The 23,839-nt window shown below is 40.1% G+C and overlaps 2 protein-coding genes and 1 pseudogene across 9 annotated transcripts in view; all 3 read left to right on the top strand.

Moving 5' to 3' along the window:
* chd9 (chromodomain helicase DNA binding protein 9) overlaps positions 1-10,598 on the top strand; it is a 47,627-nt gene extending 37,029 nt beyond the window's left edge. For 5 of the 8 annotated variants that reach the window (XM_055155005.1, XM_055155009.1, XM_020941454.2 and 2 more), the window contains 18 exons: positions 67-266; positions 423-582; positions 2,033-2,122; positions 2,429-2,532; positions 2,616-2,733; positions 2,832-2,889; positions 2,970-3,018; positions 3,121-3,367; positions 3,439-3,644; positions 3,796-4,662; positions 4,751-4,908; positions 5,136-5,366; positions 5,794-5,971; positions 6,060-6,208; positions 6,450-6,668; positions 6,732-6,881; positions 6,974-7,078; positions 7,161-10,598. In XM_055155005.1, the coding sequence (XP_055010980.1) occupies positions 67-266; positions 423-582; positions 2,033-2,122; positions 2,429-2,532; positions 2,616-2,733; positions 2,832-2,889; positions 2,970-3,018; positions 3,121-3,367; positions 3,439-3,644; positions 3,796-4,662; positions 4,751-4,908; positions 5,136-5,366; positions 5,794-5,971; positions 6,060-6,208; positions 6,450-6,668; positions 6,732-6,881; positions 6,974-7,078; positions 7,161-8,042 (4,171 nt within the window). In that variant the 3' untranslated portion in view covers positions 8,043-10,598. The remainder of the gene's footprint in view (positions 1-66; positions 267-422; positions 583-2,032; positions 2,123-2,428; positions 2,533-2,615; positions 2,734-2,831; positions 2,890-2,969; positions 3,019-3,120; positions 3,368-3,438; positions 3,645-3,795; positions 4,663-4,750; positions 4,909-5,135; positions 5,367-5,793; positions 5,972-6,059; positions 6,209-6,449; positions 6,669-6,731; positions 6,882-6,973; positions 7,079-7,160) is intronic. The other 3 variants (XM_055155008.1, XM_055155007.1, XM_055155006.1) reach the window with 3 other exon arrangements.
* Positions 10,599-10,971: 373 nt separating this feature from the next.
* Positions 10,972-20,074, top strand: LOC110175476 (retinoblastoma-like protein 2). Its single transcript, XM_020941661.2, has 15 exons — positions 10,972-11,132; positions 14,884-14,999; positions 15,074-15,180; positions 15,281-15,378; positions 15,446-15,584; positions 15,653-15,817; positions 15,888-15,954; positions 16,248-16,327; positions 16,399-16,575; positions 16,664-16,717; positions 17,062-17,116; positions 17,231-17,379; positions 17,460-17,627; positions 17,704-19,143; positions 19,952-20,074. Exons 6-14 carry the CDS (start codon positions 15,728-15,730, stop codon positions 17,902-17,904), a joined length of 1,041 nt encoding a protein of 346 aa, XP_020797320.2. The 5' UTR covers positions 10,972-11,132; positions 14,884-14,999; positions 15,074-15,180; positions 15,281-15,378; positions 15,446-15,584; positions 15,653-15,727; the 3' UTR covers positions 17,905-19,143; positions 19,952-20,074.
* A 3,069-nt stretch (positions 20,075-23,143) lies between these two features.
* LOC129409295 (5S ribosomal RNA) lies at positions 23,144-23,261 on the top strand (annotated as a pseudogene).
* The last annotated feature ends 578 nt before the right edge of the window (positions 23,262-23,839 follow it).

Genomic DNA, 23,839 nt, shown 5'->3' with positions numbered 1-23,839 from the left:
TCATTCTTATGTATACAATATCTTCTTAATTGTCTTTGGCAGCCTAAGACTCTTTATTGTTAACAGGTGGGGCAGATGGAAGGACATTCTGAACCATGGTCGCTTTAAGAAGCAGTTGACCGAGAGGGATGTAGAAACTATTTGTAGAGCCTTATTAGCCTATTGTCTGGTTCACTACCGCGGAGATGACAGGATCAAAGGCTTCATGTGGGATCTAATTGCTCCTACTGAGGATGGACAAACCAAGGAACTGCAGAATCATTTAGGTAAGAACCATAAAAACAATGTGCTTAAAAAGCATAAAAATGTTAAATTAAATTTTTTATATTAAGTTTAAAGATGATAAAAAACAAAACATCCTTAAAATGTCAATTATATGGTATTGTCTTATATCTTACATTTGGAATTCTTTGTCATGTAAGGTCTGTCAGCTCCTGTTCCGAGGGGAAGAAAGGGCAAAAAAATGAAAACACAATCAAGTTCGTTTGACATACACAAGGCGGAGTGGCTTAGGAAACACAACCCAGAGTACATGCTTCAAGATGATGGCTACAAAAAGCACCTCAAACACCACTGCAACAAGTAAGTCTCTTCTCTGTCTTTTTACATGCACTTCAAAATGTTCAAATTACTAGGAGTGCAACAGATTTTATTTCTCTATGACAAATCATTTATGAATATACATATTAGAGTAATAGCAAAGCCATGCAGTATTGACACATTCTAATTCTGTATTGGACTTACCACAAGCCTTCTGCTCAGAGCTTTAGCTTTGAGTAGGTTATAGAGCACTGCCGGCCATAGAAAGTTCGCTATTGTTTCCTTATCTAGTAGTGCTGAAGTCAGAGAATGCCTGATATGTGACACACTGGGCAATGGAGAACAGTGTGTAGAATATGCTGACTTGTGCTTTTCATCATGAAGTTTAGGAATGTTACCAATAGAGAGCAGTGCACACAATTGCCCACTATTATATTAGTTAATACAGTTTCAAAACTAGTAATCTGATCTTGGAAGAGATTTCACCTCTCATCCAAGAGGCCTTATCAATTCATGCTAAAACATCTCCCTCATTACATCTGATTACATTTGAAACCTTTGTTACTATAGGAACTCCTGGATTAGTTTAGTCAAGTACTATGTTGTAAAAATGCCTTTAGGTTATTGTATTGTATTATTAAGCATGAACATGGTTAGCCGGCATGAGTTTACCAGACATTACAAACACTTGTATAATCTAAAACTGTAAAAAGCTGCCTAGCACACTTTCTGTGATAGTGGACACGTTCTAAGCTATGTGAGGGCTCTAGGGTTTGCTCAGTGGCTCTGCTGGTCCTGGAAGGCTCTGGTCACATTTGGGTGTGGGCCAAAGTCACTTCATCTTCATCTTATGTTTTGCCGCTGCTGTCAGTTATTCTTCTATATCTATTCTGCAAATAATAGTTAGTGATCTTTAATGAAAATAAAGTAATTGCATTGAAATTAATTAAATTAATGAATCAAATATCAAAACTATTTGTAAAATGTATTTAATGTTTTCTAACAAATAAGCTTTAATTCATTCAAGCTAAAACTAGAGCTTTGCCTAGCACTATAACAGGAATTACATACTAGACTCCAAGACCGCATTATGTTTTTGCAAAATGATTACACGGATGCTTTATTGCATTAAGACAAATGTGGGAGCGTAAAAGGCATTGTGACAGGCTTACACAGAGGCCCTCCATGCCTCCTACTACTCTGGTCTGGTCTGTCTGTGAGGTCATGCGTCACAGAGCGCAAGTCTCTCCAGTGAGTCAGCTTGTCTCCACCTTGACAGTCTCTAGTCTTTTATGCTTTCTATGTTGTATCTTATGTTTTATGAATTAGTCTCTTGGATCACACCAAAATCTGTCTATAAAATGCTTGCACTGATCTGTCACGCAGTTCACATCCTACATTGCGATGTGTTGGATTGTGTGTGTTCTGCTCACTCAGCATTTGTCTGTGTGGCCTGGGGCTTTGTTGTGACTACCAGCTTTTTTCTGTGCAGGGTGCTGCTCAGGGTCAGAATGCTTTACTACCTGAAACAAGAGGTGATAGGAAGCCAAGCCCAAAAGGTATTAGACGGCGCTGACGCAAGGTAAGATGAACTTTGACCTCGTCTACATTCATCTTTTCTGTTACACTGAATCATAGTATTATTTTTTTATATAAAGAGTCATGTAAATGTATCATTTGAAAATAATATATACATTTTTAACCTAAAATAGTTGCAACATTATCAAAAATGTATTTTGGCAATTTCCAGATGAAATTAACCTGGTCAATTTACTAACTCAAAAATAATAGGGCTCCACCTGCTGGTGAAATATGGCATGCTAGTAATAATTGTGTGAGACTGCTAGGATTTCTCATGCTTGCCTGTTGAATTCATTGTCTGCAACAGTGAGATCAAAATCTGGGTGCCAGAGCCGGACAATTCAGAGCTTCCAGCTTTGTGGTGGGACCCCATCTCTGACAAGTGCCTGCTGCTGGGTGTCTTCAAACATGGTTTGAGTTTTTCTTTGTGGATTTATTAAAGAGAAGTCAGAGTTGTATTTATTGTTTTATCAACATTTTGTCCACAATTATAGGGTATGAAAAGTACAACACTATACGCGCAGACCCCACACTCTGCTTTCTAGAACGCGTTGGGCGACCAGATGAGAAAGCGATTGCTGCTGAACAAAGGGGCAATGATTTTATGGATGGGTGAGTTTTTTTTTTATTAGAAGTATGTCTTAGTGCATGTGATTCATATTTTCACTCCCAACCTGTCACCTAAAAGATTTTTTTTTTTTAATTCATAGCGATGTGGATGATCCAGAATACAAGCCAGCTCCTACTTTGGTGAAAGATGAAATGGAGGTAAAACAGAATAGCACTGTTGTTTTTCTTGTTTTTGTTTGTTTATTTCAAATAAATCTTAACTGTGTATTTGTATACAGGATGATGCAGCCTCACCCGGAGATCTAGTTGTTGCTGAAAATCCTGGAGGCAAGTTTGTACACTGATGCACAGCAGTCAGAGGCAGAAAACTATTGCATGAAATCAAACAGAATGTCTAAAATAGTGACATTTACATTATCATTACATCAGATGCTGCTCCAATGACAGAGGGTAGCAGTGTGTACTGGCCTTCAGCCTCCGCGCTCACAGCCAGACTGAGACGCCTCATCACAGCTTCTCAGCGTTTCACCAAAAGTCGGCAAATCCTCCACATCCATCAGACCCAGTCTCAGGCTCAACCCACACTGATGCTGCCCACAGCTCTATGCCCACTGCCACCCTCGCTAAGTCAAACACTCAACCCCAAGATGGCTGCCAAGATTGAGCGTCAGCAAAGGTCAGAATTTTTCTTTAAAATTTGTTAAAAATGTGTACAAATTTCCAAACATTTTATTTTTTTTCTCTCAGATGGACTAGACGTGAAGAAGCTGACTTCTATCGTGTTGTCTCCACTTTTGGTGTTGTTTTTGATCCTACCATTGGACGCTTTGACTGGACCAAGTTTAGAGCTATGGCTCGTCTGCACAAGAAAACTGATGAGAGCTTGCAAAAATACTTGTGTGCTTTCTCCGCAATGTGCAGGAGAGTGTGCCGTCTTCCACCAAAGGAAGGAGGTCAGAAACCTTATTATTCATAACTAAATCCTGTTTGTGTTTGAGTTGGTGGTGTACATTTTTATGAAAGTAAAGTTGCATAATGTATTGTAGTTGTCATAAATAAATAGATATACATAAGTGATCAGTTGCTATTTGGCATTGGTTTCAGACTCTGCTGTGGATCCATCCCTGATCATACAGCCAATCACAGAGGAGCGGGCATCTCGTACCCTGTACCGAGTAGAGCTGTTGCGGCAGGTCAGGGAGCAGGTTCTTCGTCATCCATTACTGTATGAGCGCCTGTCACTGTGTCAGGTGAGCTCTGACCTGCCCGTCTGGTGGAAGCCTGGGACCCATGACCGGGACTTGCTGATTGGAGCTGCCAAGCACGGGGTCAGTCGTACAGACTACCACATCCTGAGAGACCCAGAGCTCAGCTTCATGGTAGCACAGCGCAGTTACAGCCAGAGTAAAGCACAGCAGCCTTCTCTCACATCCACACAACCTCAGCCTCACCTCATGGCCTCCAGCTCAGCACCAACAAGCTCTCCAGTGACCCCGTCCCAACAGACTGAACCCATAGGGGGAGTGCCCAAAGTGGAACCCAAACAGGAACCCGCCTCTGAGGGGGAAGAAAACTGTGAGAAGCAGACACAGAGCTGGACTACAAACCATGCGCCCACTACAGCCACAGGTCAGGCAGTGAAGCTTGAGTCAGAAATGGGGGACAGTGAGAGGCAGATGGTAGCTGCCAGAACCAAACCCCTCACTCCAAATCCTTCAGAGAAAAAATCCAAGAAGTCCAGCAAGAGGAGCCGCAAGGAGGCCAGGCGGGATTCAGACTCCGATTCTGATGGATCTTCCTCAAGTGCATCTTCCCACTCCTCGTCTTCCTCTTCATCCTCCTCTACATCCTCAGGCTCCAGCTCCTCCTCCTCTTCTTCATCTTGCTCTTCAGGTTCTTCCTCCTCTTCTTCATCCTCTTCCTCCTCCTCTGATGACAGTGATAGCGACGGAGAAGACATTAAAAAGAAAGGTAAAACATTGTAACCCAACCAACTGGTGCCTTCACTTATTGTTATAGTTTATTCCATTTATATATTATCTGTTTTTGTTACATGTAGTTCCTGCAGCAACAATTGTCAAGGGGTTTGACGAGGATAGCGTGGCATCATTGAGCATGACCCAGGATGACACACAGGATGCCACTGTTGCCAATGGCAGCCACTCCCACCCACTTCAAGGAGGAGGGTACATGCTTGCTGTATCCTACTGGCCCAAGGTGAACTGCACAGTAATTTAAAGTTACTAAAATATACTGCTCATTGGATTCAAAGGGACTCCATTAATTGTAACTGTATCAGTTGTAAGCCATTGTCCGCAGCTTTGAATTTGTGTGTTCCTTTTATTCTTTTGAGCAGTACATATCTGACAGTATTGTGTATAAATAAAATGTTGATGTATTTATGGCTTTCGTTCAATAAATGTGTTTATGTTCATAATGCTTAGGACCGTGTGATTATCAACCGACTGGACAGTGTCTGTCAGGCTGTGCTCAAGGGAAAGTGGCCTGGAATTCGCCGTGTCTATGAGCCTGGAAGTTCTGTCGCCTCTTTCTACACCACAAAGCTAATGGAAACTGCAAGCAGTCCATCTGAGGATCCCTCAGCCTCTCCACAAGGGTCAAAGGTGACCAAGCATGTTGCAGAAAACAAGGAGTTCTCAGTAAAACTCAACAATGTATGTTGATTTCTTTATTGTCGTCCTCTCCCTTCTGCCTCTATGTCCTGATCCTAGGACCATACTACCTGCTGTCGTGAATGGCAATCAGCATGATTCTTTGTTTTCCGCTTTTTGTTCTTTGGCTAATGCTGCCAAATGGCAGGGGAGAGATCCATGTATAAGCTGCCATCTTATTTATTCCGCTTCAGTTATGAGCACAAATGACATGGTCATGAGAATATAAATGAACTCATGTTAAGTGTTTTCAGACCAAATATGTCATTAGTGTGTGGATTTAACACTGAGTTTGGTTGTGGATGCTGTCATTTGGTTTTACACCTACTTTTTAATTCTGTGTTCAAATTAGCAAACGTAATGCTTTTTGCTGAAAATGAAACTATTATATATTTCTTCCATCAAACACATTATGTTTTTTTCTCTGTAGCAGGAAGGAGGATTGAAGCTGACCTTTCAGAAACAGGGGCTTCCTGTGAAGAGGCCCTTAGATTCTGAGGAGGGCCCCCAGGCCCAGCAGCAGTATTTAGCTCGACTTCAGGAGCTTCAGAATGCCTCAGACACAGGCCTGACTGACATCAGCAAACCACAGTACAGCTATCAGAATGGTGTGTTGTTGTATGTTGTATGTGATTTCACATCAATAGCACTAATCTAGATGGTCATGCAAAGTTGTAACTTTGCTTTTATTTGTAGTGTCCCCGAGTATCCCTGGTCACATGAGGATGAATGGAGCTGTGGAGGGCCAGCCAATGGTTAAAAAGCGCAGAGGAAGAAGGAAAAATGTGGAGGGAATGGACCTGCTTTTCATGAACAGAAACAGAGTAACTCCAGTTCTTGATCAGGTATTCTTTTCAGATCAAATCTCACTTTCATATGTTGAAGGGTATTAGCATTTAATTATTAAATCTTAAATATGATTTTTACTTTCATATAAATACCTTTATTATATTGTATTGCATTACATTGGGACGACGTAAGCTTTTTTTGTACATTCACTGTAGCATGTGAAGGTTAGCTGTTTGACTTCTGCTACCAGCAGAAGCTTACTGCATGTATCTCTTATTATTTTATTATTTATTTCAGGTGGCCCCCGGATGGGGAGGAATAGGCCAGGTGGGTCTACCAGCTGCACCTTTGCCTAGCTACAGCCAAAGCTCTGCTGACTCTGAGAGCAGAGTTCCAGTCATTAACCTCAAAGATGGCACCAGGCTTGCAGGTGATGATGCTCCCAAGAGAAGGGACTTGGAGCAGTGGCTGAAAGAACACCCGGGATTTGTGGCTGATACTGGAGCCTTTATCCCGGTAAGTTTTTGATAAGTACATTTAAAAAGATAACAACATTGTCTAAAATTGTCCTGTCTTTAGGCGGTTAACAAAATGCAGATGCAGTTCCATTTCCAGGATGGGCGTCCCAAACAAAAGCGACATCGCTGTCGAAACCCTAACAAGATCGATGTAAATAGTTTGACTGGAGAAGAACGTGTCCAGATAATTAACCGAAGAAATGCACGAAAGGTTGTTAATTTTTGTTAAATTTTGCAAAGCTCTGGGTTTTAATAAATATACTGTATATTATTAGCTTTGGTAACTTTTTTCTGGTTCTGCAGATTGGTGGAGCATTTGCTCCTCCTCTTAAGGATTTGTGTCGGTTCCTACAGGAGAACCCTGAGTATGGGGTCCCACCAGAATGGGCAGATGTTGTCAAACAGTCGGTGGGTGGATTCAAATGATTTATTTTGATTGCATGGATGAGTATCCTAGTTAATTGTCAATTTGTTATGATGTCAACTCCAGGGTTATCTTCCTGAGAGCATGTTTGACAGGATCCTTACTGGGCCCATTGTTCCCGAAGAAGTAAGTCGTCGAGGGAGGCGACCCAAAAATCCTCTGGCGAGAGCAGCAGCAGCAGCCCCAAAACCAACAGCTTCCTCCCTGGGGCTAAGCCCTTTGTTAACTAATGGCCTGCTGCCGGGGGTGGACCTGAGCAGCCTTCAGGCCTTTCAGCAGAACCTGCAGAGCCTGCAGTCTCTGCAGCTCACTGCAGGCCTAATGGGGCTTCCATCTGACGCTAGCAACATGGCAGCCAACAACTTAGCAGCCATGTTTCCCATGATGCTCTCTGGCGTGTCGGGCTTACCTAATCTACTGAGTGTTGGTGGACTGCTGGGTAAGGAGGGAGCTGTAGGTGCTGAGGGGCAAGGAAAGGGAAATGTGGGCTCTGGGCTGGATCAGCCAGGCTCTAAAGTGGACAATAAAGCAGAAAGGACAGAGGCCTCCAACACATCACCTTCCAACTCCAACACGACATCCCCGGGCTCACCCAACTCACTGTCCCTTAACCCTTTGTTACTGTCCAGTATGATTTATCCAGGGATGATTCTTACTCCAGGCCTTAACCTTCCTGTGTCTGCCACGCAGCCACAGAACGCTAACAATGAGCCTGTACCCACAGCGGCCTCAGCAGCACCACAGGACCCCAAACAGCCAGCAGCCTTCAAAGACACAGTGGAAGGAGAAGACAGTAGAGTAAGTGAGGAGACACAGGAAGATGATGAGGAGTCGGTAGAACAAAAAGACAACAGTGGTCCGGAAGGTTCCGACAAAGCTTCATCATCGTCATCAGCATCCGGGAGCTCTTCCTCATCAGATGACTCTGACTCCAGTGATGAAGACTGAACTATGAATACAATTTGACTTTTATTTATGTATTGCCTAAATGTATCATATATTCACTGAAATTGATTTTCTAGCACTTATGTTTCGATTTCTCTACATGTAAATATACACTAACTAAAAGTTGTATGAAAATAAAAAGGTTAAAAACAACACTGAAATTAGATTTCAGTGTTAAAGGTACAGTTCTGTCATGAGACATGCATGTCACACTTCAGAAGATTTTGAACTCTGAATGTGGATTACAGTTATGTACAAAGGCAACAAATAGGCATTAATGTAATTATGTGAGATTTAATTGTATTAAAAAGTCAGACTTCATAAACATGCTCATTGAGCTGAGCTGTACTCTTAATATATTTTGATTGTTGGGACTGGGCAGTTGTCACTCAGTTGTCATGTAAATATCCAGGACTTTTTTGACAGTTTGCTTTGCAGATCATATGTTGGATATGCCAGCAATAACTTGGGCAGCTAATGAATGTCACTGAAGCTGTAGATTTTCTGTCTGCCATTTTCCATCATAGTGCACAACTAACAGCCCAACTTCGTTCATAAAAAGATCAGATCACATCCACTCTGTTGATTCAAATTAAATAAATATAATTTTATCTCTAAAGGACATAAGCTAAAATGTTTCTCATGTCTTATGTTGTAATGCATTTTCTGATAAGATGCATTTGCATTTGACAAACATGTCAGTCCAAGACGCACTTTAGCTTCCCACAGTACACTTGCACCTCATCTGACTCTGGCATTGCCTGAGTATAATAATCCTCTGGAGTCTTTGGGGACAAAACTCAACCTTAATACTGTGCCAAACTGCCCTGGGATGCTGTGAAATCCCTATTGGGTATTATGGTCTCTGTCATCAGAAACTGTTTCAGGACAACACAGATAATATTACAACCCTGGTGTATTTGACTGCATCTTACCTCAACTACTAAACAGATTGGCTTCACTGTGCAAAATGTGCATGTGTGTGGTATTTATAGTATGTACATAGTTCTTTTTCCTGCTGGAATATGTGTTTGTGTTTAAGACTGAGAGCTTCCACAGTGTAGTACTGTGTGGCTGGCCTGTGCCTCTCTTCTGGTTTCTACTGCTTCCATACTTTCCAGTTCGAATGTTGTTAAAATACTCCTGTTAAAAAGGAGGGGGCCTTGAAAACTTTTTTTTTGGTTTTTTTTTTGTTTTTTTTTTTGTTTTGTTTTTTAATAAGATTCAACACAGATTAAAAAATCATTCAGATAAGATTTTAGGTCACTTGACCACCTGTTCAACAAGTCTTACAGACAATACATGGTACAAGCACATGTTACTTACATTCTGGCAGAGAATGTTGTTAACACACAAAATCTATGTGTACTGAAGTGAATACAGTGCCAGACCCACAAAACACTGAAATGGTTAGCAGCTGTGTGATGAGAACAAGTGTGTAGCTTGTCGTCTTTGACTTGCTTCTGCTGATGAATGAAGCTTGAGTTAGATGTAGAAGTGCCCTTATCCTGTACCTCACGCTGTAATTCAACAGATTATGTGTCCATACACATTTTTTACAATCACTGAACTGTACCCAGGAACTTTACACTGGAATTCACTGAGACCGGAAGTACCTTTTTGTAATGTTTCTTTCCACATTTGTGCTCTAGGACTGCTGTTAAACAGTAGACTGTTAGATAAGTACAATAGTGATCATTTCTAAAATCAAGCAGGTGGTCCCTTTGGTGTCAAAGCTGTATTCCTTAGGTATTGCTGTAGCATTATATCCAGTGTTTTGCAGTGCTTCACAAACCATGCACTCTTAGCACTGATCTGATCTCTAAAGTTGCTTATTTTATGCCTGTTCTATGGCCCTTGTGTTGGGTTTGTGTTTTTATATGACAAGCTTATTTTTCTATGTATGGGCCACAGTTGTCACATGATGTTGCATCTGCATCTCCACATTACTAAAACGTGTAGTGCCCTTATGCAAACAAGCCTAACCATGGCTAAAGGTATCACTCTCTTCTGTTTGGTGCCCTGAAATAACATGCTGAAATTCTGATTGTGCTGTGCCTCTGTAAGACTTCTAATTAGTGGAAGTTAAATTGGACGTTCACTTCCTCCTTAGCTTTTGTTTTCACCTGTTCTGCACTGCATAGGGATGTCCACAATGCATTGCTCACCTGACTAGAGGCAGTATTGAAGTTATACTCACAACTGAAGACCAATATGCAAGGACAGATTTTCAACACACTACTACTGCTGTACAGGGAAGTTTACTTGCAGTTATTGTTCATTCTTTCACTGACACGACTATCAGAACTGATGTTTTTTTTTTTTTTTTTTTCAAGCTTGTATTATTATATTATCACTGATATTCTCAGATTTTTCCTTGAACATTATACAGTTGTAATATTTGCAAGTTGTGGTCTGTGTAGTCTAATAATTCTCTATGTAGTTGCAGAAAAACATGTCTTAAAGTCATTTGTAATTTATTGGATTACTTTCTATGAAGTTCTATAGAGGAAATTGAGGTTTAATTATTTTTATTAAACATATTCTGACTATCCATAATGTGTTTGTATCTAGCTGTCATTTTATTCATACCTTTAACGTGTTGACTTAATACAAACATACTTCATACACGTTTACTGCGTCAGTGTTTATCACTCTGCCGCCTTCCTCGTGAAACAAAACACAACTCCAGATATGTTTTTGATGAGGAAACAAGATTATTACATTAACACTGACATTGTCACAATATAACTGTAACAGCTAAGAAAACAGTGTAATATGGGCCCTTTAGCCTACTATAACTAAAATAAAGCTACGTTATATAGGCCTAAGAGTCAAACCCCACACTATGAATATAACACAGGCAGGCTTGAGTAGATGGCCTCATGAGACACGCCCACATAAAAGAACTATTACGCAGTTACACGTGCTGATTACAGACTGTAAAAAAGAGCCCACATGCGAACTTCCTATTTGTGCTATGCTGCTGATACACTCGACGTGCTCTTGTAGAAAAAGTATAGCGGATGACAGAAGTGGAGCGGACCCAAGGACCTTTGACGACATCCTCAGATATTTCCTCAACATCAGGCGGTGAGTTTTAGTAGCCTGTCCTGTCGATTTCCGCGATCCACACTGGACTACACATCTGAGTTCCATTGCCATAGTAGTCTAGTGTTTTAATGTTTTTTTTTTTTACTTATTGTTGTCCAGGCTGTGTTTTCACATCAGCCTCTCTACAGAGATGAACAATGATCCTGAAAAACTCTTCTTTAATGCCCACCTCATGCATAAGTAGCGTGGTAAAAGTTAAGACATTTAAGTTTCTTTGTCACGTGACAGCTCTATGGCGGGAAATTCTGAATTCCGCCCACCTCCCCCCAGATGCAAGTCCCGCCCACAGAGAAGAGCTCGACCAATCCGGAGACAGGAAACGTATTTTCCTCGTCTTTTCCGTGGGTGTGATTGGTAGCTATAGCGGAGGAAACATGCAGCTGCGGTATGCATGTAGCACCAGACGTCCCTAAATACTTGGGACAGTCCCAGTTTTGAGCCCTGTGTCCCCTGTGCCAGCAGATTTAACCAAAACCAGTGAGTTGTCCCAGTTTTAAGAAATGTCCCAGGTATTCCTGTTTTTGACCAGTTTGATCTAAACTAGGACTAAACCAGGACTACATCAGGTCTAAACCAGGAATAAAACAGGACTATCCCAATTGTTGACTAATCTGATCCCCGCCAACCGTAAAGAGGAGCATAAATTGTCACTTGTTTAGCTTAAATACAGTAGGGTGACCATATTTCCGTTTGTGAACACCCGGACACCTTACCGGGGGTGGGGCCTCGACATTGGGCTACACTCACCTCGCAAACTGTGCACATGGCCTCCCACAGGTGTTCGGGTTCTTCGTGGGATCATGTCAAGTTGTGATTTGTTTACACTGGTGTTTACATATTTGCGCCACCCTCTGGCCACATCAGGCATATGCACGCCAAGATGTTTTATCAGTTGTATCTGACGTACCGTTTCATTTGCAGATTCGACAAGAACTATACTGACCCCAATCAAACTTGTCTAACATGACTGCGATGAATACATGGCTTCAGAATAAAGTACATGAATGGTTGCAATTGTGTATATGACTATAAGTTGTTTGGTGTCCTTTAATGACTATGATAGGCAGGCTATAAAAAATATGAGGAAGAGGGTGCGTAGGCCTCGAACTCACGTCACTAGTGAAGAAAGCTACAAGTTCTGTTTCTACACCTCTACGGTATACCCACATATCAAACTATTTCTTCAGCACTATATATGTCATGCGCGTTACGGTCACATTGAAGGCGTTAACTTGTGAAAGTTACGCTTAACATCGGACAAGTTAGCGCTGTTTTTAAAAGCGCAAGTCCGTCCTTTACCATGTGCGTCGTGCGCGCACTACAGCGCTGAACTTAAATCTGCAGAAGGTTGCATGATGATGTTTTAAAAGGCTACAACGAAAACTTTGCTTCCATGTCTTGATGTGACACCTGGCAGGGCGTATTATCTTGTGACACCCACTTTGGACAGTTTACCACTGTTATTTAAAGCCTGATTGTGCTTTGTCCTTTTGAGGGCCTCGCGTGCCTGGCAAAAAATGCTAATGCGATTAGAGCAGCTATAATGAACTGATATCATGCATAATAATGTTAAACGAACGCAAAGTCACAAAAGTGTTAAACAAAGCGACACGCCGTGGTCACTCAGTGCACTGCCACTTATGCTGACACATCATTGCTATGTTGTGACATTACAATATAGTCATCCGCTTATGTGCAATTATACGGCACTTTTTCGAGCGTCACAGGCAGCGTAATGTGCGCATGCATGACATTGTGGAAAGTCAACTATAAAGTGACAATAAGGTCATATGGCAAAGTGAACATAAAAGCACTCGGCTTCTGCCGCTGATGTGACTAATCACCCTGTGCAGCTATACTCCAAATTGTCCCAGACATGGCTCAAACTCCTATTGGGTCGGTGTCAACTACGGCTACTGTCAAAACCACGTTTAGGAAAACTATTATATAAGGATACAGCACAATCAAGCTTTAAATAACAGTGGTAAATTGTCCACTGGGCGTGTCACAAGATAACACGCCCTGCTAGGTGTCATATCAAGACATGGAGGCAAAGTTTGCGTTGTAGAATGCTAAAACACCATCGTACACTATTCTGCAGACTTTAGCTCAGTGCTGTAGCGTACACACGAGGCACATGGTAAAGGACGGCACTCGCGCTTTTAAAAACAGTGCTAACTTGTCCGATGTTAAGCGTGACTTTCACAAGTTAACATGCCTCCAATGTGACTGTAACGTACATGACAAATATAGGTGCTGAACTGATCGATATGTTAACGTACTTGTTATTTTCTTCAGGAGTGACGTGAGTTGGAGATCCACGCACCCTCTTACTTATATTTTTATAGCCTGTTTATCGTAGACATTAAAGGACACCAAATAACTTATAGTCATATACACAATTGCAAGCATTGATTTACTTTATTCTGGAGCCATGTATTAATCGCAGTCATGTTAGACAAGTTTGATTGGAGTCGGCATTGTTCTTGTCGAATCTGCAAATGAAACGGTACGTCAGATACAAATGCTAAAAGATTTTGACTTGTGCTTGTGCCTGATGTGACCTGAGGGCGGCGCAAATATGTACACACCATTGTAAACAAATCACAACTTGACATGATCCCACGAAGAACCGGAACACCAGGACGGAAAACGGGGAAATTTTTGAACAAGTCATCGTTAAATGCACATTTGCGCTTCGGCATGTTGCAGGCTGACCGACTGTTTGTGTCTGCTCGCTCCTTCTGAGTCCACAAAGAGCTACGAGAGCCGCTCAGATTAATGGCCCAATGAGAGATCATGAAAACATTTCCCTCACTTTATGAAAAAAAAAGGATACAGAATGTTACACGCTCTTTTCACAGTTTTATTTATATTAACCATCCCAATCCGGGTGTGTCCCAGTTTTGAATTTTGAATATCTAGTCACCCTAATGTAGCAGTTTCATGTTTATCTGTGCTTTTTTAAGGACTTTTGTACAGGATAGTTTTTGTTATGTACTATGCCAATGGTCTGAACTCATTTTCATACCCAATACAGTTAAGTGGTGCATGTCATTTTCAGGCACAGTTAAAGGGGTACTGTTTAACTTTTTCAGTGGAGGATCCACCATCTGCCTGTCTCCATGCAGATCCTGTTTTTTTTGTCTGGAATGTCCCGGTATGGCATTAAAAGTATCCATCTTGCATTTATTATTGGCTTAAAAACTTGCATTCTTACTGTGAGTGGGCTTTCCTCTCCACAGATTTGACATATAACCTGGCCAAATGGTGTTGACTGCTGTCTCTGTAGAGATAATTAAGTGTAATGCTGTGGACTATTCCAGGCAGCATTTCCATGAAGAGAAGCTGGTGACCAACCCTTCACCAAAAAGTTACACAGTGCACCTTTAAGCTTGTTTCAGTGGTTTTGGGAATTCAGGTGCACCCTTTACAAAGTGTTGCATGTATCAGTAAGCGAAGGAGGTCAGTAGGGATAAGCAATGGAAAAGTGAAGCTTGCCCCACAGTTTGTAGGAACCAGGGCATGTTCAAAGCTGACTGGTTAAAGTACTAAACTATTTCTGTAAATACTTTGTATTAATGGATCAACAAAGAAACAAGAAAAATCAAGTGCTTACTAAATGAATGTTATTGTTTCTTCCTTTTAGCCTTTCTGAACCCCTTATATGTGTTGTTGCATTCCTTTTAATGAGACACCAGCGGTGAACACGTTGTTGACTTGTGTGCAGGTGTCCCAATTGTTATTAGTATACATCAGTACTGGAGGCTACAGCATCACCATGAGCTGTTCTAAGGAGAAGTGGCAGACAGTGGGCCCTAGTGATGATCTGATCAGTATGTTCAGGTGAGTAACATTTCCTGTTTGCTCTCTGAATGACATTATGTCAAATACATACAATGAGTGATTTCTTTTTATAGGGCCTACCCCACAGATCCCACTGAGGAGGTTCAGTCCAACCTAAACCACCTGCTCAACAGATTCATGGAATCTTATAGAAGCACCACAAATGATGAGCAAAACTTTGGTACAGCTAAAATGAAAAAAATATATACATCATAATATGAATTCAGTGTCAACATTGATACTGATTAATTGACATTGTTGTTGACATTTGTGGTTGGCAGAAAAGTGTTGTTATGAATCCAAAGTGTGGTATTACAAGATCGTGGAGAGCCTTATGCAGGAGAAGGATCCAAAACCTAGGCTCAAGAAGTATCTCTCAGTAAGTATTCTTCAAATCTAAATCTATATTACAATATATAATTATTGCTGTATGATTTTCCATACAGACTTTCTTAGAAGACAGCCCATTTCAACGCAGTTTGGTGGTGTGCTGCTTGGAGATCACCTTATACACCAACAAATTAGCATCATTTCGACCCACGATTACTTCACCTTTTCGATTTGGCAGCATACAACCTTTTCGAGGTGTGTCTACATAGTATGATGCATTATATGGTGGCATGGTTTATTTAGTGTTTAATGCATTTCTGCAGGTTGTAGATCTGGTGTCACACATTCAAGTTGACTTGACACTTGATGTGACTGAACATCTTGTAAAAGTTGTAGAGATGATTGTTGAGAGGTTGGCTTGGACAAGAAACTCTCCTCTGTGGGAAGAAATCCGATCAAATGAGGGACAAGTACCCACCTGCCAGCAGGTCTGTCAGCCTATGTGAAGCCTGTCACTCAGATGTGTGAGCATGTGCTCATATTTCAAGTCTCTTTTAGGTTATGTACCCTAAAGAACGAGAAGATCCCATGATAATGGAACAGTTGGACCGGGATCCAATTCAAGGTAATTATAAACACTTTTAACCATAATAACCATAATGTGATTTGTGCATGTTTGACTAATCTGACCAATCTACCCCCATTTTTTCTGTTCACATGCCTACTCTCTTTACTCTCTAACTCAAATTTTATTTTCTTAATCAGTGTACTTTTTTGTTGTGTTGAAGATTACAGTGTCATGCCCTGCCTGCAAATCATTTCTGTTTGATGCACTGCCAGTGCTGTTTCTAAAATGTGGCAAAACTGGTAATAAGAAAAGTGTGGTACATTATCAATAATATGGCTTTTCCTTGATAGCTGAACAAACTTCTGACCAGCAGAACCTGACTTTAATGAGGCCACATAGAAACATCTGTCTTTATATGTTTGCACGTAAGGTCAGTCTTAATAACATCACACAACCAGTTCATTCATATGCATCCTATGTCATGGTGCAATGCATTTGTAGGTTTATTGGTTAATGCATAAGCGTCTGAGAACGCTGTGCTGCATTCTGCACCTACAAGATGAGCAGTGCAAAAAGATCTGGACTTGTTTTGAGTACTTCCTGGTTCACCACTTTGACATGCTCAGAGACTGTCATCTGGACTGGCTTCTGCTGTGTGCCATCCACGGCATATCCAAGGTGCAGTATTTGCACACTAATTCTAATATAAACATAATAATTCTGTATAAGCAACTACTAGACTAATGTTTGTTTTTCAATCTTTTAGGATACAAAAGATGAACTCCCTTTCAAGCTCTTAATTCACTACAAAAATACACATGTATGATCTTTTTTCCTATCTCTGACTTCCTTCTTGTTGTACTTAAAGCTGCAATGCTAATGTGTGATTTATTGAGGAAATTGTGTTATCCATAGCAAAGGCAAAAATGGTTCTGGAGAGTAAGCGGGTTCTGGTTTGGATACTGTGACTTACCAGTTTTTGAAAATGTTGGTGCGGGGCCCCTGGTGGGCTCTGGATATACTAAGCCCACAATGAATTACACTGAAGCAATTTTGTTATATGTTATGAGTTTTCAAAGACTTTGACTTAAAATTGCAATGCATTAAAGTTACTCTTGCAGGGTCAATATGGAATTGGCTTGCTAATTTTTTTTTTTTTTAAAGGTGTGTAAGACCATGCCAATGCTTAAAGGACACCCTGAACAATCCCAAGATAACAGTAAGTTTAAATACTGAAGTTACTGTCTGTTATAGTTACGTTTTGTACTATATATTGATTAATCCCACACAGTACCATGAAAGTATGATAGTAACTCATTAACTGTCCTTTTAGTCAACAAAACTGACCAAAGCAGGATTCCCACCCCAAACACCCCATCCATACTCCGTGATCAGGAATTTGACAGCATCACCTGCTTCTACAGCCAGGTCTATGCACCTGCCATGGGGCACATTGTTAAAAAGTTTGCATTAACTTCTGGGGTGAGATGCCTCATTTTTGGCATTTTGAAATGTTGCTAGTGTATTTTGAAATTATGTTTAAATAACTCCACTCATTGCAGGTTGAGCCTCCACGTCTGTCACCATACCCCCCACAGCCTTCACCATCCAGTCGCAAATACAGACTTCATAAGGATTTCAACATTTTTGTGTCCCAATTAAACAAACAAACCACACCACCACCACAACCTGCAGGAATGTGCTATGACTTCCAGTCCAGCCCATCGCAGGTCTGCCCTTCCCCTAGCAATGTGGTTTTAGCTCAAGTTAAGTAAGCACTTAATTCTACAATTCTGTCTCTTTTAGTGCCTTCGTGACATCAATGCCAAGGTCAGACTGCACGGGCCTCCTGTCAAGCGAGGAAGAAAATTACAGTGGGATAAAGATGACAGGGGCCCCTCGGCTAAGATGGCTCCCATGAGCGGTCTGCAAAGGAGAGTCCTGGACATAGAAAGTGATCGGATGCAGATAAAGGATGACAAGGTCAAGCCATCTTCAGATCACTAGAACAGCCTTTTAGATTTGACTTTTTTAAACCATAGCAAAGGAGAAATAAAATTTTCACAATTCTTCCAAGGTGCTTCTTCTGTTCTGAACAGAAGAAGCAGCTTGGATGAGCTGCAAAATGTATTTTGATTAAAAAAAAAACAAAAAAAACTTTTGTCCAGTTGACAAATTGAATTTCTCCTTTGCCATGGAATCTACCTGGATGGCTGAGGGATTTTATAAATGTCTTTTAAACCATAAAAAAAAAAAATGTTAAGATTTATATTTATTCCACTAATTTATTGGCAATAAAGATGTTTTCATTGAAATATTTTAATAATATTGTCACAACAATTTGCTATTTTTTTTAAAAAGCGCAAACTAAATTAACATATGGCATACAAAATCCTCTGTTAATTTAATTAATTTTAATGCAGTTATTGTTCTCTTCACTGTTATAATTTTTCTATGATATTAATATATAACAAAATTTATATCTATTATTGCTCTTATAATGGTTAATTTCTCACAGAAACTGACTAAACTAAATAACTTTACATTTTTTTGCTCTTAACATCATAACAGTTCCTATATTTGTTTCATTGCCTTTTACTCATGGCTCATTTATATTTCAGCTTTGCAATAAATTAATATTACATTGTATTTTTTCTGACCATTGATCTTTGAAATTATAATTTATATATCAAAACTGACCAAAGCGGGATTAAATTAGGCAGAACCAACCTCATATTTACAATTCTAGAGAGAAAAATGCAAAGTGAAGTGACTAACACATTAATTTCTCTTTGTTTATCAGTAACCATGTTGGAGTTAATTCTCTACTGTTGTTGCTCAGTGATTTTAAAGGAACTACACTGCCCCTAAACAAAGGGACTTAGCCCTCTCATAACCAGGCACAGGTTTGACGGGACCTCCCACTGTTACCTTAGAGACCCAAGCACCTGAGCTTACAACACCCACATACCTGTGCATATTTCTGATTAACTCCAGTGGAGGCATAGGAGCAGGCAGCATTGTGGATGGTTTATTTTGTTAGATTGTTTTGAACTATGGGGTGTAACACAAGCAGGGGCACTACAGTGGTCGACCCGTCGAACAAGCCAGAAGATCGACCCAAAACTGCAGCCTCGACTACAGAGACTCCACCTTGTCAAGAGCAGGGTAATGGGGCAGTGGAGAAGGTACAAGTGGAGGAAGTGGAGACTGTAAGCTGAGAACCGCTTCTGCTCAGAAAATTAAGTAAGTTAAGCTATGCTTTGGCCATATTTAATTCTGAAAAGGGAACACAGCGTAAATCAATAGTGTAGGAAAGCCTATTAAAACGATCTTATATTAAATCTCATGGTCAGCTAAAACAGCATTTTATTTAGCATTTTCCATAAAGGCTCACACCTCTCCACAGATCAGACCTGTAACTTGAAGGGGTTTGATTGTTTTGTCTCCATGGAGCAGTAAGTTTAAAGCCATACTGTGGATGATTCCAGGCAAAGCAAAAACATCTCCATGTAGACAAATCGTATGGTAAACTTTCCATCAAAAAGAATTTAATATGCTTATATTAACGCAAGATCTGAACTATATACCTAGTGCCTATACCTGTTATACTAAAAGATATTCAGAACATTTTAAGTTTTATTTATTTTTTTATTTTTTTGTGAGTAAGGCAAATTAAACAGCCATCTCGGCAGTGACATGTTTTGTTGCTACTATTTATTTCAATTCTAGATAGGGGTAGCACAAGCATGAACAAAGAGTTCATTTGTAATGATAAATTGTTTAAGAATAACTCAAGCATAGTAATTATTATTCCTAACCCTAAATTGTAACTAAGACTGAATCATTCTTAATAAACTATTTGTTCATGATAAGTAAAATCTTTGTCCATGCTTTACTATGGCTCATTAACACATGTAGTTATTATATTGGGACCACCAATGGCTGTAGAGTCATTTTTATTTTTTGTGTTTTGATTTTGTTTCGAAATTGTAATTGTTTGTTTTGCAATATAATAGCAACATTTGACATGAGTCTGTCACTGTGTCTGCAGATGGGCCTGTCCCCAATGAATGAGGGCCTGCCTGAAGGGACTGCGGTCTGCCAACAAAAACAAAACAACTGGCGCACAATTTGGATTCAACTACAACCATTGGAATAAACTAATTTTAATTCAGCTGTACCGTCTATTTTAATATCTATGTATAGTTCACATAGTCATCTGAGATGTTTTAGGCTTGTATAAACATCTTATATTTAAATATAATTTCATGTTTCTTCCTAATCTGAAATCATTCCTAGTACTAGGGGTTTCCCGTACCCCTGACTGGGAAACACAGTTTGCTCAGAGTAATAATATTCAAAAATAAATATAAATGTAATACTGACTAACATTTAAAGGTAATATATCCTTCTTTCCATTAAAGTCGGTTTACTTACTTGTTCACTTATTCAAACTTGTGCCATTATAGCCAACTATTTTACGACAGCAGGGGGCAGAAGTGAACAGTGCTTTGATTCACCCATTCACCAGCAGAGAGCACTGTTGATCTTTACAAGCCTCCCCGAACATCCAAACCAAGCCCCATTTGGTCCAGACATTTAATCTGAAATATAGGTTGTAAGTTTATTACCAGCGAGTGAAAGGAGCTGGAATGGAATAGCCATTTAACAAAGCCATATCAAAAAATACCCATCTCAGAGCCAGCGGGAAAATGCCATGAAAATATTACATTACACAAATGGAGAGAGTGATTGAATAATGTGCTGGGGAAGATAAATGAAAAGCACTTTGTTGGAAAACGTGGCTCTAAATACGTTTTTAATTTTAGCAGTGGGATGAAAGAAGCCAGTTTGAGCGTGTTTCACTGCTGCCAATTGATTCGAGGCTCCGCACGTGCGAATGGAGAGCGCGCGCATTCTCCTCTCGTTCTCTGTTCATTAATGCGCGCGCGCACGGGCACATTATATCAGGGTTTTAGCATTTAGCACAAAGAAGACAGTGATGTTTTAACCACCTAACAATCTTCTATTAAGACACAAGTCAATTCAGTGTAACAAGAAACATTTGCCTAGTATCCATGATGCCATGGACTGATGCCATGCGATTAACAATTTAAAACAAAATATTATATCCTTTGAATGGGAAAAGTGTTGCGTAACAAGAAACTGAAACCCACTACAATTCTGAATGTAAGCTTATGCAGGGATTGCAGAAGCAAGGATTTAATAACTGGATTAAAGGTACACTACAGAACTTTTCTGGTGGAGGTTCTACCACCTGCCTGTGTCAAGGATATGTTATTGTTTTGCTTGCCATGTTCCACAATATGGCATTAACCCTTCAATGTTGCATTTATTCAATTTTAAGTATTTTATTCAAACACAAAGAAAAAAATGCACTACTCTGTACTCGCCCCTCCACAGATCTGCCTGAGGGCTTTGACAAGGAGGTTGTGGCCAAACCTCCTTGTCAAAGCCTGATCTCATCAGGTCTCAGATGCTAAGCAGGGCTGGGCTGGGTTAGTTGGGTGGTTGGATGGGAGACCGCTGTTGCCACAGTGAATGTGGTGTGTTCAGGAGTGTTGGTGGTGGTCAGAGGGGCAGATTGGCAGCCTTGTTTCTATCAGTCTGCCCCTGAGCAGCTTACCACCTCCAGGTATGGAATGAATGAATAATGCATGAAACTGTAAAGCAACTTTTAGTGTCTGTAGCGCTATATGAGATTAATACATTTTTTATATTTTAGACTTCATTCAATTGTCTATATGGAACTTTAAAGCCATACTGTGAAACACCTGGTCAAAACAAAAACATCTACATGAAGACCCCTCCACCAGAACAGTTACACAATGCGCCTTAATTATTATTATTATTTTTTTTAACTGTGCAAATAAATAAATGAATAAATAAATGTTATCATTAAATATTTTTTCCACATAATAAAAAAAATAATGAAATGACTGAGAAATACCTACACATGATCCAAAATCTAGGTATATTAACCAATAAAATCTGACAAAATTGTTCAAATCAACAATAATATTTGAAATTCATACATTTCCTTTTGGCTGTTCCCTCCATCATTTGTGTGTACATTAGAAGTAGCCTAAACATGGCAGTGTAGCATTGGCACAGACAGCTACAAAACTGTACAAATAGAGGAAAAACAAAAAAACAACTCCAAAAAAGTGTCTCTGGTGTAATGTCCTCACAGTAATGGTGCGTTTATATGATGTTTATAATGATGTGCACAATATGGCCTCTCAGTCTGATCCCAGCACACTTTATAGTCCTGTTCTCCACTCTCTCCTTTTGTGAATATATGATCAGAGGCGCGACAGCCCAGTCTTTAATCTTACACTGGCCTTGAAGAATGTCACTGACTCCAGCAGCCTGCCTCTCCCCTCTGCCCCACCACCACTGCAGCCACATACTGCTACTCTGCTGCATATGCTTTATGAGCTTGAAAGAAAACATGAAATATGACACAAGCTGATATTGTTTAAGATGATATAAATTCACTCAGAAAGTAACCAACCATTGAAATAGGTACAGGAATTATTCACGGCCGTGCTCCTTGGTGCTTTGTAAAATGTCAAAACAATGAAAAGTACACCGCGCTATAGCTAGATTGTAAATGAGTGGAAGTCTATGAGATTTAGCAGCTGATAAAGGTCAGGAGGCTGGTGGTGAAATAAACAGGCATTTTGACTAAGATGACTTGATTCTCACGGAAGGGTTAAAAAAACAATACATCAAATGGTAATATATGGTGTAGTGAGTTATTTTTGTACATGCCTGGTACAAAGCAGATACTTGCCCACTAACTATAGCAGTTAAGATAATAATTATGATGAGGCTCTGTGGTGCATGTACTAATGGTGGTACGCAAGCTCCTTCATGTGATGTGCAGGTTTCTATAGATTTTTTTTCCCCCTAAATTTAGACCCCTGAATTTTGTCCTCCTTTAAATTGCTCCTTTTCAGTAGTGTAGTCCAATTTTAGACTATATTCCCATTTTACACTTGGTTAGGCCAAACATTTTTTTTCAAGTGTGAAAAGTTCCTTCCTAATCGACTTGTTTCATTCACACGTTTGGATACCATAACAGGATTATTAATCTGTCTACATCTCCAAAACTCAGAATGTTCTGTTCCACTTTGAAGGAGTAGTTTTTGAGTTAACAGCTACCTTTTACCTTTAGTTCAGTAGAGATCGGCAAATCCATGTCTGAAATCATCCAAATTGTGGCCATACCAGCTTGTCAAAGCCTGATCCTGTCAGATCTCAGAAGCTAAGCAAGGCTGGGCCTGGTTACTACTTGGATGGGAGACCGCTGAGAAAGTCAGGTGCCACAGTGGGGCACCAGCTGCAAAAAACTGTTGTGTCCTTAGGCAAGACACTTCACCCACATTGCCCAGTATGAAAGTGGTGGGTGCTTGAGTGGTGGTGGTCGGAGGGGCTGATGGAGCAGATTGGAAGCGTTGCTTCTATCAGCTCTGGCTACAATAGTAGTATTTTCCATCACTGGGTATTGAGTTGAATGTTGTGTTGTATTAGCACATGACATCACAAGATGGATTGCTTTCAGTTTCAGAAAAGATCTCAGCCTAAATATGCAGGATTTATGTGCTAAACATGTGCAAATGAAACAAAACACAACTCTGGGTATGTTTTTGATGAGGATATAGATGTAGATAACATAGGTAAAAAATAGTGTAATATCTTTAATTATACTATATTCCTCCTTGGACTAAAATTAGGTAGTCCAGCTTTAGTGATACAGAATCAGTTGTGTTACAGTTTACCCAATTTGAGTGGCCTATTTTTTGTACACTATATATGAATAATGAGCTACATATGAAAATCATTATCAAACAATGTCACAACTAAAACAAACATTTTTAAAAAGTTCTAGTCTTGTTCTAGTCATTTATTG

This window comes from Boleophthalmus pectinirostris, unplaced genomic scaffold, assembly GCF_026225935.1.
Source record: "Boleophthalmus pectinirostris isolate CB_2022bp ecotype Guang Dong unplaced genomic scaffold, ASM2622593v1 HiC_scaffold_19, whole genome shotgun sequence".
In the NCBI taxonomy this organism is placed as follows: Eukaryota; Metazoa; Chordata; class Actinopteri; order Gobiiformes; family Gobiidae; genus Boleophthalmus; species Boleophthalmus pectinirostris.
This window is presented reverse-complemented; position numbering and strand designations above follow the sequence as displayed.

Excerpts from the sequence above, each read along its gene's own strand:
- LOC110175476 (XM_020941661.2), top strand. The coding sequence starts at position 15,728 with ATGATTGTTGAGAGGTTGGCTTGGACAAGAAACTCTCCTCTGTGGGAA. Across the intron at positions 16,576-16,663 it reads CCATCCACGGCATATCCAAG|GATACAAAAGATGAACTCCC; the intron begins GTGCAGTATTTG and ends TCAATCTTTTAG. Across the intron at positions 17,380-17,459 it reads AGTTTGCATTAACTTCTGGG|GTTGAGCCTCCACGTCTGTC; the intron begins GTGAGATGCCTC and ends CACTCATTGCAG.